This window comes from Anabrus simplex, chromosome 3 (assembly GCF_040414725.1).
Source record: "Anabrus simplex isolate iqAnaSimp1 chromosome 3, ASM4041472v1, whole genome shotgun sequence".
In the NCBI taxonomy this organism is placed as follows: domain Eukaryota; kingdom Metazoa; phylum Arthropoda; class Insecta; order Orthoptera; family Tettigoniidae; genus Anabrus; species Anabrus simplex.
Window position 1 is genome coordinate 229,913,578 of NC_090267.1, and position 15,348 is coordinate 229,928,925.

The 15,348-nt window shown below is 37.2% G+C and overlaps 1 protein-coding gene across 1 annotated transcript in view; it reads left to right on the forward strand.

Moving 5' to 3' along the window:
- LOC136867176 (uncharacterized) overlaps positions 1 to 15,348 on the forward strand; it is a 247,008-nt gene that overhangs the window by 126,580 nt on the left and 105,080 nt on the right. Inside the window, exon 4 of the mRNA XM_067144299.2 lies at positions 351 to 445. Coding sequence (XP_067000400.2) covers positions 351 to 445 — 95 coding nt within the window. The remainder of the gene's footprint in view (positions 1 to 350; positions 446 to 15,348) is intronic.

Below are 15,348 nucleotides of genomic sequence, written 5' to 3' on the forward strand. Positions count from 1 at the left end.
CTGCCATCTAGGAGCAAAGCAAAACTATATTCAGTAGTGTTTCTAAGGCTTCATATATGTATGTTAATAAAAGATACCCTCTCTTTTGAACAATTGTAATAAATTATGGAGCTTTACATAGGAAAAATTAATTGTATGCTCCTAATTCAATACAAAACATAATTCCATCATTAGACGTATTGAATTAGGAGGATACATTCAGTTTTTCCTTTGTAAAGTGAAAATCGTCAATACAGAATGATTCTAGTACCTTGTAATAAATGATGTAAACAAACAGTCAAATGAGTTTCCTATACTGTAATAACTATGCTTTATATATATGTTCTGTAAGATGATTAATATGTTTGCAGGGATAAAGAAAACAGTGCTGACCAACATGGTACTGAATCATTTATGTGTAGAGACTTTGCAACAATGAGCTTGCTACCAGTTCAGCATCCTAAAGGTAAGTGTTGTGTTTTGTCGTCTTATGCCACGTACTTGTATGAAAAATTGTATTCCGATGCTTGTTTGGATAATGTGTTGAGATTTAGTTTTAGATTTCTGATGTGTCATCAGCATTAAGGAAACACATTAAAAAATTGGTTGGTGCTCTCATTATAGTGTGGTCATGAAATGTCATACACTGAAAATTGCATATAATAATAATAGTATTGCAACCAAATGGTCATGATATATACACTTAAATAACTTAGATGTATATCACTAATAGTGATAATATGCAGTCAATGCTTGCAAAACATGATCAGTTATTTACACAGTTGTGTCAAGCTTCCTTTTCTATGGACACATTCGATAGCATGGTATATGCCGCATCGTTGGTCACAGAAGACACATACGCAACCCGGTCCTGACTTGTGAAATTCCATGGTTCTGCACACCTTATGGTGGAACCCGTGTACGGCAAACCTGGTCACTGTATGCCTCAGGTCATATCCACCACGCGTCCAGTCCCTGTTTAACATCGCATCAGTTGAGTAAAACTCGTCCCATATCATAGCCCTCTTTGCTTGCAGTTCTTGTAGCAGCTCTCTGTAACTCCTTGTCGCTGAGAGTAACAATCTAAGTCTTATGTCTTCAATGAAGTACGTCTCCTTTGCCAGAACGTATACTAGCCTTGATAATGTATATTTAGAAACGCATAAAACTCTCTTCAAGAATCTAGCCTTCAAACTTTCCAGCTCTTGCAGTTGTCTTTTTGAGAGGTGTTCCCATATTAGCTCTAGACCATATATGGCTGTTGGAACAACTTTCGTATTAAACAGAGCCATGGCTGTCTCCAAAGATAGCTGTGGAAGATGTTTAATATCACTAATGCTTCGTATAGCTGCGTTGATTCTCTCCTCTAGGTGTATTGTGAATGTTGTTCCTGTTACCTGTATTGTGATCCCTAGATATTTGTACTGGTTACTAATTCGTAATTTTTGTCCTTTACACAGGATGTAATCGTCTCTAGATAATTTTCCTCCCCTCCTAAAAACAACCAATTCTGTTTTGTTTGCATTAAGGTCCATTTTATTATCTTCTGCCCATTCCACAATTAAGTCCATGGCAACTTGTAGTTCCTCTTTACTCTCAGACGCAATAGCCATGTCGTCCGCATATATGTACGCGTTAACCTTTCGTGTTTGCTTCTTAATTTCTTTTATTGCATCCTGTGTGAAGATGTTAAACAGCAGAGGGCTTAGTGGGTCCCCCTGTAATACCCCATTTGTCTGCCGAATCCATCTTGATGTGCAGAGATTGTCGCTTATTTGGATATAGTTCTCCGCAAGTATGTTGGCAACTAGTCTAGTGAGCCAGGTACGACCGATGATTTCCTCTAGTTTTCTAACAAGTTTCTGTCTATCTACTGTATCAAAAGCCTTGGAGTAGTCAATAAATATTACGAACATTTTGCCTTGCTTTTCTCTGGTTGTTTCGTGAATATCTTGGAGGAGGCATTCCACTGCCATCAGAGTCGATCTCCCGGCTCTAAATCCGAACTGTTCGTCAGGGAGAAGCGGGTCTGCTATTCTATTGATTCTCTGGGTTATCAGTTTGGTTAGAATCTTAAAAGCTGCTGATTCAAGAGCCACTCCGCGATATGATTCCGGTTTGTTTACTTCTCCTTTCCCTTTGTATAGCATCTTAACGACTGATTTTCTCCATACATTTGGAATGTTTCCAGTTTCCAGACACTTGTTCATCAGCTCTAGCCATACTGTTTCTAGGTAAGGGAGAGATGTCTTCAGAAATTCGTTGTAGAGGCCATCTGAGCCTGCCGCCTTGTTAGATTTTGCACTTGAGATCACTTTCCTTACTTCTTCCTGAGTGAAAGGACTGCATGGTTTAACTTCTCCTTCCATTGTAGGTGTTAAGCCCCGTTTACATAGTATATTTTCCATGTATACCTCCCAGATCTCCATTGGTATGTCTGCTGGGAATCTTGGTTGGCGCGGGCGCACTGCTTTGTACGGGTTTTCCTTGATTTCCTTCATTAGCGCCTGATATTGAGCTTCTATGTAACTGGCTTTCTTATCCTTTAAAAGAGTTTTATATGTCTTTCTAGCGGCTTGATATTCTGCTAGGTGGACGACGTCCATACTTTGTCTGGCTACTCGCATTTTCTTCAAAGTTGCCTGTCTTACTTGGAAGCACTCACTGTCGAACCATTCTTTGGCTTTGCGATTACCATTCCGCGATTCGGTCGCTTCTTTTATGTAGTCCTCTATGAGAAGTGCCGCTTCATCGATCTTTCCTGCTCTGATTTCTTGGAGCATATGCTCAGTTTCATTTGAGTTTTCCTGTAGTAGAGATACATTTAGACATCTCTTTACTTTCTTTTCATTACTATGTCTTGTCTCTTTAGCTGAACTGCAGTACACGTTTGTGATCACTGGAATGTGCTTTCTTATTAGTGCGCCATCAGTAGTTGTGAGAAGAGTTTGGGACTGCACCTCTATGCCCTTTACCAGGACTAGATCTATTGCGCTTCCTCCGTTGTGGCAGATGTATGTTTGCGTTTTCCGGTCATTCACTAATGTTAGTCCTACTTCAGTTAAGTATTCCAGAACGAACTCTGTTTTTCTGCTTGGTCTGTCTAAGGGGCAGTTAAAATCACCTGCTAAAATTACATTGGGGTTGTTAGTAATACTATCAAATGCTTTCTGAATGTTGTCTATTATATCTATTGAGCTGCAATCCGGTCTAAAGTATGCGCAGATGATGACTCCTATTCTTGTTCTTACTGCCACTATGTCCTCGTCCGTCATTAGCACATGGAACGGGGATAACCTTGGCTTGATTAGACAATGCACGCCCCCTGATGGTCTTCCCCTGGTGTGTTTCTCGGCTGGAGCAAGTATGTTGTACAAGCCTTGTACCACAGTATTCTGTTCTCTAGTTACAAAAGTCTCAGTTAATACACAAATATCGAAGTCTCTGAATATATCGCTTGGTGAATTGCTTAAGACTCCTCTTAAACCTTCCACATTCCAGGTTAAAATCCGTATCACATTACTCTCTGGGGCCTCTGTATCTCCATGGGGCACGAAATGGCCGACAGATTATATTGGAGGGCCAGAAGCTGTCTCTATACACTTTCTCGAGTTCACTGATTGGTATCCCTATTTTAAAAGCACTACTTGTTGGTGTATCGCTGACTTTCGTGCAGTCTAGTCTTCCTACTAATCCGTTTTCCCTCAAATATTCTTCCAAATCTTCCTTCTTGGTTCCTGGGTTAAGCCTGCCAATATAGAGCCATGCATTCTTCTCAGCTGCTTGTAGTCTGTATTGCCCCTCTCTTGAGCCTCTCACTTTATCATTTCTGTCTACTTTAGCTGTTTTGCTGTCTCTAATGTTAGTAGCTATCTTATTTCCACGGCTATGTGTGGCAACTTTCCATTCACTTTCTTGTTTTTCCTCGCTCGTCCTCTCTTCTGATATCAGCGAGTTATCAACAGCTTGCTCTCGAGTGTCTTCGTTCGGTTTAATTTTCCGCGCCTTTGGCCTTACTTTTTCTGCCTCACTGTTTGCTTCCGGTGATGTGTTCATCCCAGTTGTCGCTCTCGTTATCTTGTTTGAATGAGAGCTTATGCTCACGTCTATGTTTTCGGCATCTTCTCTTGTGTGTTGGTGATATGTCCCGTTGTCTTCTATTTTTGTGCATGCTTTAGTTGCTGCCAGTTGAAGTTGTGTGTCCAATAGTAGTTGCATTTTCTGCAACATATTTTCGTTAATCATGTTTCTTTTTTCATTTAATACTTCGCACATTTTAGTATTTGCGGTTGTAGCGTCTCTCATTTCCTTGATAAAGTTCGTGTGTTCTGGCGGTGCTGAGTTGATTCCGTATGTTTCTAGCATATGACGGCAGTTGTTACACATCCAAAGCAAGGAGCCTTTCTTCCCTTTTAATGCATTAAATTCAGTGGTTGTTATATTTGTGCAATCTCTATGGTACCATTGATTGCATCCACCATCACATCCGACTGCATTTTCCGTGCTGTTGAAAACTCTGTCACATTTCTTGCACGACGATCCATCTTCTTTTGTTTTGTTCATGTTTGCGGATTTATTTCACCTTTATTCCTTGATGAGCTGCGTATATCAAAGCCGCGGGATTCACGTGTATTTACTTACTCACGTCGTTCTCGGATATTTTGTTTCTTTGACAAGATGGCGTCTACAAAATACACCTACCGAATGATATCAAATTCACTCATAAATTCTGTATCTGACTACTCCTAAGCTGGATTTCACACACTCACTAACTATAGCGATTAATGACACATTTAGACACTTATGTGTTTATACTGTAACGACTTTTACCACCAAAACACCCTATTTCTATACTCCGCGTAGTTTCCCGCTTGATCTCCAGTCAACAGTCTAAGAACAGCGGTGAATCGAAAATTGCATATAAATAACTAATTTTGGGTTCAGAGTTATCTCATTTTGTGAGAGGGAACATTAGTTCATGCATGGCCCGAAACATGACTATAGATGTTTCACATGCACATCAGTTTCCATTTATGCTACACGATGTACAAGAGTCTGTTGTTGCGTGAACTGAAGATGAAAACTACATTGGTGTTTTTTTTTTTTTTTTTTTTTTTTTTTAAACGAAGAGTGCTGCCTGGACTCAAAAAGATTATCGCGTTCATTTTGATATCATAAGTTACGATTTTCATGATGATCCATATTGACAGTCATTTACAATATAGAGTTAAGCAAAGGTCCACCTATTCAATACACATTTATTGAAGATACAAGTTATTTAAACATTACAACATCTTGGTACTAGTTTGAACCTACTAGAGGTCATCTTCAGCCATTATAATAAATATTTGACTTAGTCATTGACAACAAAATGTACATTAATAAATACACTATTAAAAACAACAGTTCATAAGGTTATTTCTAATCACTAGATTGCATGCGAAAAGCCTGGATCAAATTCGGAACCTCTTCGCAGTGCTCATATGGAGTGAGGGCATATGGCGTTGCTGATGGTGATTTGTTGGTTGGATGGAGATGTTAAGCCTTGAGCAGAACCCTTGGTGCTTTTCGACAGGAATAGGCTATGTGCCAGCACCGTGTTTCTTCCTCTCCCTTCCTACTATCACGTCATTCATTTCATCTCATTAACTCCTCTGATGAGGTTGATCTCAGGAAGGGCACCCGGTCATAAAAACCCACCACGACATATTTCTCACCTCATACTCAACCCCGTAGAGAAATGGGACAAGGGTTAGACAAATAAACAAACGAACAAACAGTTCATAAGGTTGTTTAAATCATGCAGAATATTACACAGTCATGGCATATGGTAAATATTGACTGAATAAAAATTAATCACATTGTCTTTGCTTGTGGTTTACAGTTGAATATAAAATCATCCAGATGAAAAGTTATGTCAGATTTGTATGACATTAGGCATTTACCCATTTGGGTATACATGATTAAAACATAGATAACATGGCTGTATCTCAAATGGGAAACATCAGAAATGTTGGATCAGTAGATTGTATAAGTAAAAAAATAGGCCGGTGTTGTATTTCTTTTCAATATATAAGCCTGGCTAAGTGACTCACAGTTGAGGTGCTGGCCTTCTGACCTCAACTTGGCAGGTTTGATCTTGGCTCAGTCCGGTGGTGTTTGAAGGTGCTCATATACATCAGCCCCGTGTCAGTAGATTTACTGGCACGTAAAAGAACTGTGGAACTAAATTCCGGAACCTCGGCATCTCTGAAAACCATGAAAGTAGTTAGTGGGATGTAAAGCCAATGACATTATTATTATTATTATTATTATTATTATTATTATTATTATTATTATTATTATTATTGCATTTAAACCAGTATACACCTGACTTTGAAAAGACATTAGTATTTTTGTTTATTGAATTGGAGTTATGTAATACTTCCAAGCTTCTATTGTCAGTTCGAAATGAATTTTTGGTATATAGCCATTTGTTTTATCGGCACATTGAAGAGTGCAAAGTGACATACATGTAGTCCGAGGATACAGGGTAGGACTTCAGTTCCTCAGTTTGATGCGGATGTATGAAGCCTAAAGAAAAGGAGACTTAAATAGAAATAAAACAAGGGGTAAGAAATTTAGAACAAGTGAAATTATGAGGCTCACCTTTACCAGTGTGCCGTGATGATCGACATGTGTAGGGGATTAATTTATTGAAACCACCTATTCAATACTAGTTAAGTCTTTAGGACTATAACACTGACATTATATTAAGTTTGAGTATGGTACATACTTCGCCTGTCATTGCAGGCATCATCAGCCATGAAATCTATCTCCAAGTCCGAGCTCTGAGTGGATGCTGTACTAGGATAATTCATAAATTAATTTTTATATAACAATTTGCACTGAAGTACAAGATATTAGGTCATATTGGAGTGAACAAGCCATTTATGTCATTTATATCTTAAAGTTTTTTGTTAGTTGCTTTACGTCGCACAAACGCATAAATGCGCCTCCTCCAACAGTATTGTTAACCGCGCTTTCAAAATACCGCTGTCCAATGATAACTTAAATAAAGAACTGAATATCATCCGCTCCATCGCCAAATTCATTGGTTATAACACATTTTTTATTGAACGAATAATTAACAAATGTAAATGCCGTCAAAAAAAAATCACTCTTAGAAGATAATTCTAAACCGGTTGCTTACTCCACCTTTACCTCAAGCCAATGTATAATTTTAGCTGATTCATGTATCCAAGTAGATGAAACGTCCAACAAGTTTATTCCGCATCTTCAAACACGTGCAGTGTTTTAGCCCATATCCAAGAACTTTTATAAATTACCAAACGTTTCATGTGATAGTCAACAAGTTTTGTTTTTATAAAAGTTCACATATTCCAGTTGATTGTAGCAAGACCGATTGATAAGTCTATGCCAAGTTATACAAACATACGACAACATTTTTACTCATATCCAAGAACATTAAAGTGCCATGTGTTTCATATGTCTATAAATTTTCAGTTAATGTGTATATTCTCAACTACAATAGTGCATTTGTTTCCAATAGATTGAAACAAGACTAACAGTTCTATTCTGTGTTCCACGAACAAAGACAATTTTTTAAAACCAAAACCAAGAACTTTTTAATGCCAAGTAGTTCATGTCTTTGTAAATTTCATTTCCATGTATATATATTTAATCCAGTTTAATCAGATAGAAACAAGACTATCAAGCCCAAGAACATTCCTGAAGCGCCAATTGTTTCATATCGGTTATAAGTGTTCATTCACAACTAAGTATTTATTTATTTTCCACCTAGTCGATACAATGATTGCTTAAGGCAATTTAATGGATAAAAGTGGTACATGTTTCGTATATTATCAATATCTTCAGCCACATAACACTGTTTAGATGAAAAATACATAAATTGACAAAGTAATGCTTTAGAGGAATGTCCTTAAAATTAACATAAGATTGACAACATTAAAACAAACAAAAAACTCAAGAGAAAATATATAAATTATTTCTAAAATTGAAAGCAGTCGTCAAGGAAACACTTGTACAATATTCCATAGAGATATGTCTTAATGAATATTCTTTTCTTAATTCATGAAAAAGGGTCAATTTATAAATTAAAAATTATACAATTTATAAGTAATTGTCGAAATGAAGAAATCCAGATATCACAATGTGGCTCTTATTATTAATGCAAATGAAAATAATTAATTAATAAATTAATTAATAATAATTAATACATTTTCGGAGGAGCAACAATCTAAATTAGCAATCGAACCTAGTAAAACTGAGAAATACATCAAGTTCACATATAATAATCCAAACATACACGTAATAACAAATTTATTTAAGAGAAAAAATTTCAAAATTGCATTTTCCACCATTAACAACTTGAAACATAATATTTTCAACCATGATACAATAAATCTCTCGGAAAAAGATGAATTTTTTCATTCGGGAATATATAAACTTGCATGCTTTGAGTGCAAGAATACATACATAGGACAATCTGACCGCAATTTTAAAGTAAGATATTTAGAACATGTCATTGCTGAAAAACATAGAAGATTCTCAGCTATGGGATCACACATGACTGCCACAGGTCATAAATTTACCAACATAGAACAAGACCTGACCATCATAAACAAAATTTTAAAAGGGCAGCTTAATGAACACATATGAAGATCTATACATTCATCTAGACCAACTTGTAAAGAAAAATGATAACCTTAATGAGGCTGTAGAATATAAGAATCCATTATATTATCAAATTCTAGTATATTTGAAAATGCTTGAGAAAGATCACGAAAAAAGAATTGGAATTTCTCCACCTACACATAGCCCTACAACTTATTCCTCCTCAGTTGAAGCTATAGGTGACAGCAAGGAGGTTCTTGACACACCTATATCCCCCGCTCCTCCACCTCCTCAGGTGCAAGAGCAAGGAAGAACGCATCATTAATATTACACCAGACACAAGACTGTGAAAGAATGACAGGAGTTACTGTTCTGAAGGAAAGCAGGCTTAATAAGAATTGACAACTAGGAATTAGTTATATTTTTATCTGCATTAATAATAAGAGCCACATTGTGATATCTGGATTTCTTCATTTCAACAATTACTTATAAATGGTATAATTTTTAATTTATAAATTGACCCTTTTTCATGAATTATTAAGAAAAGAATATTCATTAGGACATATTCTCTATGGAATATTGTACAAGTGTTTCCTTGACGACTGCTTTGAATTTTAGAAATAATTTATATATTTTCTCTTGAGTTTTTTGTTTGTTTTAATGTTGTCAATCTTATGTTAATTTTAAGGACACTTCCTCTAAAGCATTACTTTGTCAATTTATGTATTTTTCATCTAAGCAGTGCTATGTGGCTGAAGATGTTGATAATATACGAAACATGTACCACTTTTATCCATTAAATTGCCTTAAGCAATCATTGTATCGACTAGGTGGAAAATAAATAAATACTTAGTTGTGAATCTATGAAGTGTGATACGGACCATGAAGCTGATTTTATGTAATACAAGTGTTCATGGCGCATTTGTGTATATTTTCAACCAGTGCATGTTTCCAGTGTTCCATGAACACCAGACAGTTTAAGCCAGAACTAAGAACTTCTTAAGTTCCAGGTACAGCTTACCATGTGTACGTTACATTTCAAGGTGATGTTTTGCAACCCATTGCTGTGTTTCCAGGCAGTCGCCTTTAGGTATATCATTTTTTATTATGATGATTGTTATCAGATTCCCCTTGATTTGATTTTCAACAAGAGCTGATGATTACTCCAAGGGAGACAAAACCGGTCTTCTTATAAATTAATATATTTTACAATGTGTTAAATGGTGGAACATCCCTCAAACTCTTATCTTATTAGTTAAACGTAAACACGGAAATGAAGATCATAACCTACGATAACATCAGACAAATATGAAATATTTTGCAGTAAGGCATTCACACGGAAGGGAAAAGCAACTATACGATATGGTCCTGTCCATTTTAACCCCTTAAGCGGGGAGCTCGGTAAACACCGGGTCACTCCCAGGTGGGGAGCATTTTCCCTGATTGAAGAAAATATTTAATTACTTGATTAAAAACAATCTTAGACTAAAATGAACTATTGAAGGGCCCTAAAAGAAATATTTACTTGAATATAATGTATTTTATTGTTGAAAAATCCTATTTTAATTTTTCAATACTTTGTGCAAGAACGTACCAAGTGCTTTTACATTGTGATATCGAGGTTGCTTCTTCCTAATAGCAAAGCTCTGGTTTTCATTTATACCGTAACATTTACCTGAATATTTTAGGCAGTTCACTAACAAACTCTGCCTGGAAATAAATATTTCTGTATTTGTAAATTGTTGCTTTACAAATTTTACATGTACATAAAAGATTATGGAATAAATTATAATACTCACGAAATTTTCTGTTAAGTTGGTTAGCGCTTTTGAGGGATCAAGTTTATACAGTATACCTGCAATTCATAAGTGACACACACAGACTATATTGCTCTGCACTACAGGTAATATTTACAGTATTTACAGTCTGCATCATATTATGCCTTTTACAGCTGTTTGTTATGATACACACGGAAACAGATCGTGTTATATAAACTGTCTCGATTTCGCATAATTTGTACGATTCCATTCCAAAACGCGATTGTTTTCTTGGTATGTATGGATGGTTCACATCAATTGACACTTTGCCATCAGGGGTATAAGCTTCCGAAAAAAATTTTAACAGATGAACCAATACTGGATTTATCTTGTACATTTTGGGAGGAATTTGTCGGTTATTCACCTCATTGTAGAGATATGTAAAATGCTGTGGAGGAAAATATAATAATAATAATAATAATAATAATAATAATAATAATAATAATAATAATAATAATAATGGGAATGACGTTGGGAGTAAAGAAATGTAAGCTGCTAACAATTGAACGTGGTCGGTACACAAACTCCCAACCATATGAGCTCCATACCGGAACTTTAATTGAGGGAATGACACACAGAGACATACAAGTACCTTGGATTTGCTCAGAATGCAACTCTGGAGCACAAGAAAATCAAACAGGAACTCACTGATAAATATACATCGAGGGCTACCTAAATGCCAAGAACAAAATTAAAGCAATAAATACGTACGCTATTCCAACTCTTGTTTATTCATTCGGAATTCTGAAATGGTCTGCTACAGAAATAGACAGCATACAAAGAAAAACGAGAACTTTGCTCACCATCTATAGATTACATCATCCAAATTCATGCATGGAAAGGGTCACTCTCCCACGAAAATCGGGAGACCGAGGAGTACTGGATCTTCAAGTCATGCTCCTGAATCAGATAAAGAACCTATGGAGATACTTCCATAAAAAGCAAGAAAACAGCTTTCTCCATAAAGCTGTAGTACTTGCTGACAAGAACACTGTTCTGTATCCATACAATGCCTCTGACCCACATACAAATCACCAAGTATCCCTGCAGGAGAAAGAAAGGACATGGCGAGAGAAGACCCTCCACGGAAAATACTACAGCAATCTAAACCAACAGAGCATAGACAAGAATGCGTCGTGTGTGTGGTTACAAAGTGGGCGCTTATTTGGGGAGACAGAGGGATTTGCAAGACCAAGTAATAGCTGCAAACAATTACAGAAAGTACATCATCAAAGAAACCAGCATACCCTCCAACAAATGCAGATGATGCTCCGTTCATCTCGAGACCATCGACCATATCACTGCGGGCTGCCCATTACTTGCCCCCGTAGAATACACTAGACGACACAATCATGTCTCGGGAATCATACACCAGGCACTTGCTCAGGAAAACCAATTAATTCAGGAGCGTATCCCTTATTACAAGTACCATCCAACACCACTCCTGGAGAATGAGTCGATTAAGCTTTATTGGGACACTGCTGTAGTGACAGACAAAACAGTCAACCATAACAGAGCAGACATCATGCTGGTAAACAAGAAAACTAGCACGACTTTCATTATTGACATCGCTATCCCCAATGACACCAACATTGATAGGAAGTACAGTGAAAAAATCTCCATGTACAAGGAACTTGCAGAAGAGATAAAGAGGATCTGGAAGATGAAACTGGTACAGATAGTCCCTGTGATTCTGTTGGTCAACGGCCTCATTTCACACACACTTCACAAGAGTCTGCGAGAACTGGGTCTTCCACCGAGCATCTACAAAATTATGCAACATTCTGTCCTCCTGTCAACATGCAACATTGTGCGATCGTTCCTCTCGCAAGAATGAAGATCCTGTGATCTACAGTTTTGTATATACCTGTACATCAGTGTTTGTATTATAATGTGTAAATACTTTACTTATTGTAAGGCACTTGGTGCATCCCGTGCCCCATTACTACCCATATTTCCTGTGGAGAAATGTAATAATAATAATAATAATGGTAATAATATTATTGGCTTTACGTTCCACTAACTAATTTTACAGCTTTCAGAAACGCTGAGGTGCCGAAATTTAGTCCCTAAGGAGTTTTTTTGCATGCGAGTAAATCTACTGACAAGAGGCTGACTTATTTGAGCACCTTCAAATACTACAGGTCTGAGCCAGAATCGAACCTGCCAGGTTGGGATCAGAAGGCCAGCCAGCACCTCAACCATCTGGGCCAGTCAGCCCGGTGAGAAAAAATCTCTTCTGTGTTATCAGCTCATAGAAAATAGGCGTAGTGAACAATTTATTGCAAGAAATATAGTGTCCTAATTTAGATTTCTGTACAATCACCTACGGCAACAGTATCGCCATTAGCAGCTTTATTTCGTCATTATTTGTTCGGACCTGATCTTGATCTCGACTCCTTCGTTTCATATTACTAAACTGGGTTTTATTTGCGATTTTTTGCTGGGCATCATTTGTCTGTTCAGCTACGTGTGTTCTGGCATATCTCGTCATAAAAAATAATTAAAATATTCTGCTCTTTTTGTTTTCTCTAAAAACTCGCCATTTACATGACGATGGAATTTTGGATCAATGCGGGACCTCCTTTGTCTATTTTCAGTATAACTTGATGAAGAACTAGCACTAGTTGGATTGTAACCAGTATTATTGTCATCACTGTCACTGTCATGATAGCTACTTGAACTGGAATCAAACACGTGTTGTCTTTTTCGCGACTGCTGAAGATACGCATCAGCTGGGCCCGAACCCTGTACATTCAAGCCTGCAGTACTTATTCCGGATAAGTTCCTGTCACTTACGAATTCCCCTTTGGCAGAACTTACTTCACTATGATCGGTCCCCTAACACGATCATCCAAAGGAAATGTATATGTGTTTACCTTACTAGATGGTGTCTCGAAATTTTTAGTTATCTGCCCAATTCAAAATGCCACCACCACTACCATAATAAACCTCCTAGTCAATCAAATTTTTCCCCTCACTGGAATTCCACAGAAATTAGTGTCTGATAATGCTGTTATTTTTACGGCTAAAGCATTTTATGATACGTGTTTCTCCCTAGGCATCAACCGACAAGGTCTAAAAGAAAACCTCAGTGGGATATGAGGGAGGTGCAGCGGAATAAGTACAACGCGGTAGTGATTTCCCTTTTTGGCAAAATTCACAAGTGTGTACAAAGGTCTGGACAGCATGATACATTTTGGACCAATAAAAAAATAAACAAAATACGAGAAAAGGTTTTCGAGATACCAAAATGGCCTCCAGCAGGCCTCCTAACTAATAATATTAGCTAATAATATTAGAACTCATAAAAATAACTTGTCAGTTGAACTGTGACCTGATTTATTATCCCCGGTCTTGTGTTCTTCCTTCACGACTGAAGTGTGTGTTTACCGCGAGTTACACAACATCAAAAAAGTTTTTACTACACACAGTATTGTGGTGACCTGATACAAAATTTAACGAGTTGCTAGGCGGGCAATGATTCCATTGTGGAGTTTTATCTCCCGTATGCAGTTATCTGACTGTGCCTCTATGTAGGCTTCTGATAAGCTCACCTGCATACACCCAGCGTCAGTGGGTAGGGTCTGACACATTCCACTCTGACGAGTCTAGTGTCAGACCTAAGACGAAACGCTGGTTAATAGAGCAAACGTCTGAACAGCCTTACATCTGATATAAATTAAATCTAGACAAGCGCATTAACCAGTGACCAGCAAGTTCAATCTTAGGAGCATTACTTAAGAGCCAGGCTAATGCTTGATTGTCTGTAAGGACAGTGAATTCCTTATGCCTAGTCATTCCCAAAAGGGTACGAAGTTGTTTAAGATTCTTAGGGGGTGGGATTTGATTGATAGCAGCGGTCCTTTGAGGATCAACAGAGATGCCTTCTGATGACAGAATATGGCCTAGAAATTTTACAGAGGTACGAGCCAACAAAATTTTTGAAGGGTTGACGGTTAGGTTAGCTTGACGTAATCTAGACAGAACTTCAGTTAAATGAGCAATGTGACAAAGTCAGGGCTAAATATAAATCATTTATATACGAGAACAAATACTGAAATTTAATGTCAGAAAATAATCAGTAAGCCTTTGCATGATTTGGAAGCCCAAATTAAGGCCAAAAGGGACTTCCGTGAATTCATACAGATCGGTAGCTGTAATGAATGCCGTGCATCGCCTACTAGCAGCGTCCAGGAGGATCTGAAGAAAGGCAGAATTGAGATCCAATATAGAAAAATATTGGGTGTTACTAAAGTACTGGAAGGCACTCTGGAAATTTGGAATAGGGTAAGCGTCATAAATTATCTTCCTGTTCAACTTACGGTAATCCACGACTAAACGTGAAGTACCGTCAGGTTTGTCCACGAGAAAGGCTTGGGGAGGCATAGTTTGAAGTAGAGGGAACAATAATTGAGTTATCAAGCATTTCCTGAAGAAGGTGTTTATTTTTTGTATCCTAAGTGGATTTAATTGATAAGGAGGTGAACGTATGGGAATATGATCAATTAAATCAATATTTGCCTAATAATTAAGCACAGTACCTCAGTTGGGCGATTATAACATCAGAAAATTGGGCAATCAGGTTATTTACTGCTTGTTGCTGAGAATCATCAGTAGAAGAATAGTCGGAAATCAAACAAGAATATTGAGTAGGGTAATCAAAACGGTTGATAAGGAGAATATGAAGTGAAGGATCAAAATGAAATGATATATAGGAATTTAAAGTGTCGTAAATAAGTCCCATAGAGGAGAAAAAATCATATCCGAGAATAATAGGAAAGGACAAATTTGTAATAATATAGAATGGATAGGACCATGTACATTTCTATATCTTAAAAGAAAGGTGTACCATACTCAGAATATTTAGGGAATGATTTGAAGCAGAACTACTTTGTATAGTGGAACGAAGTAT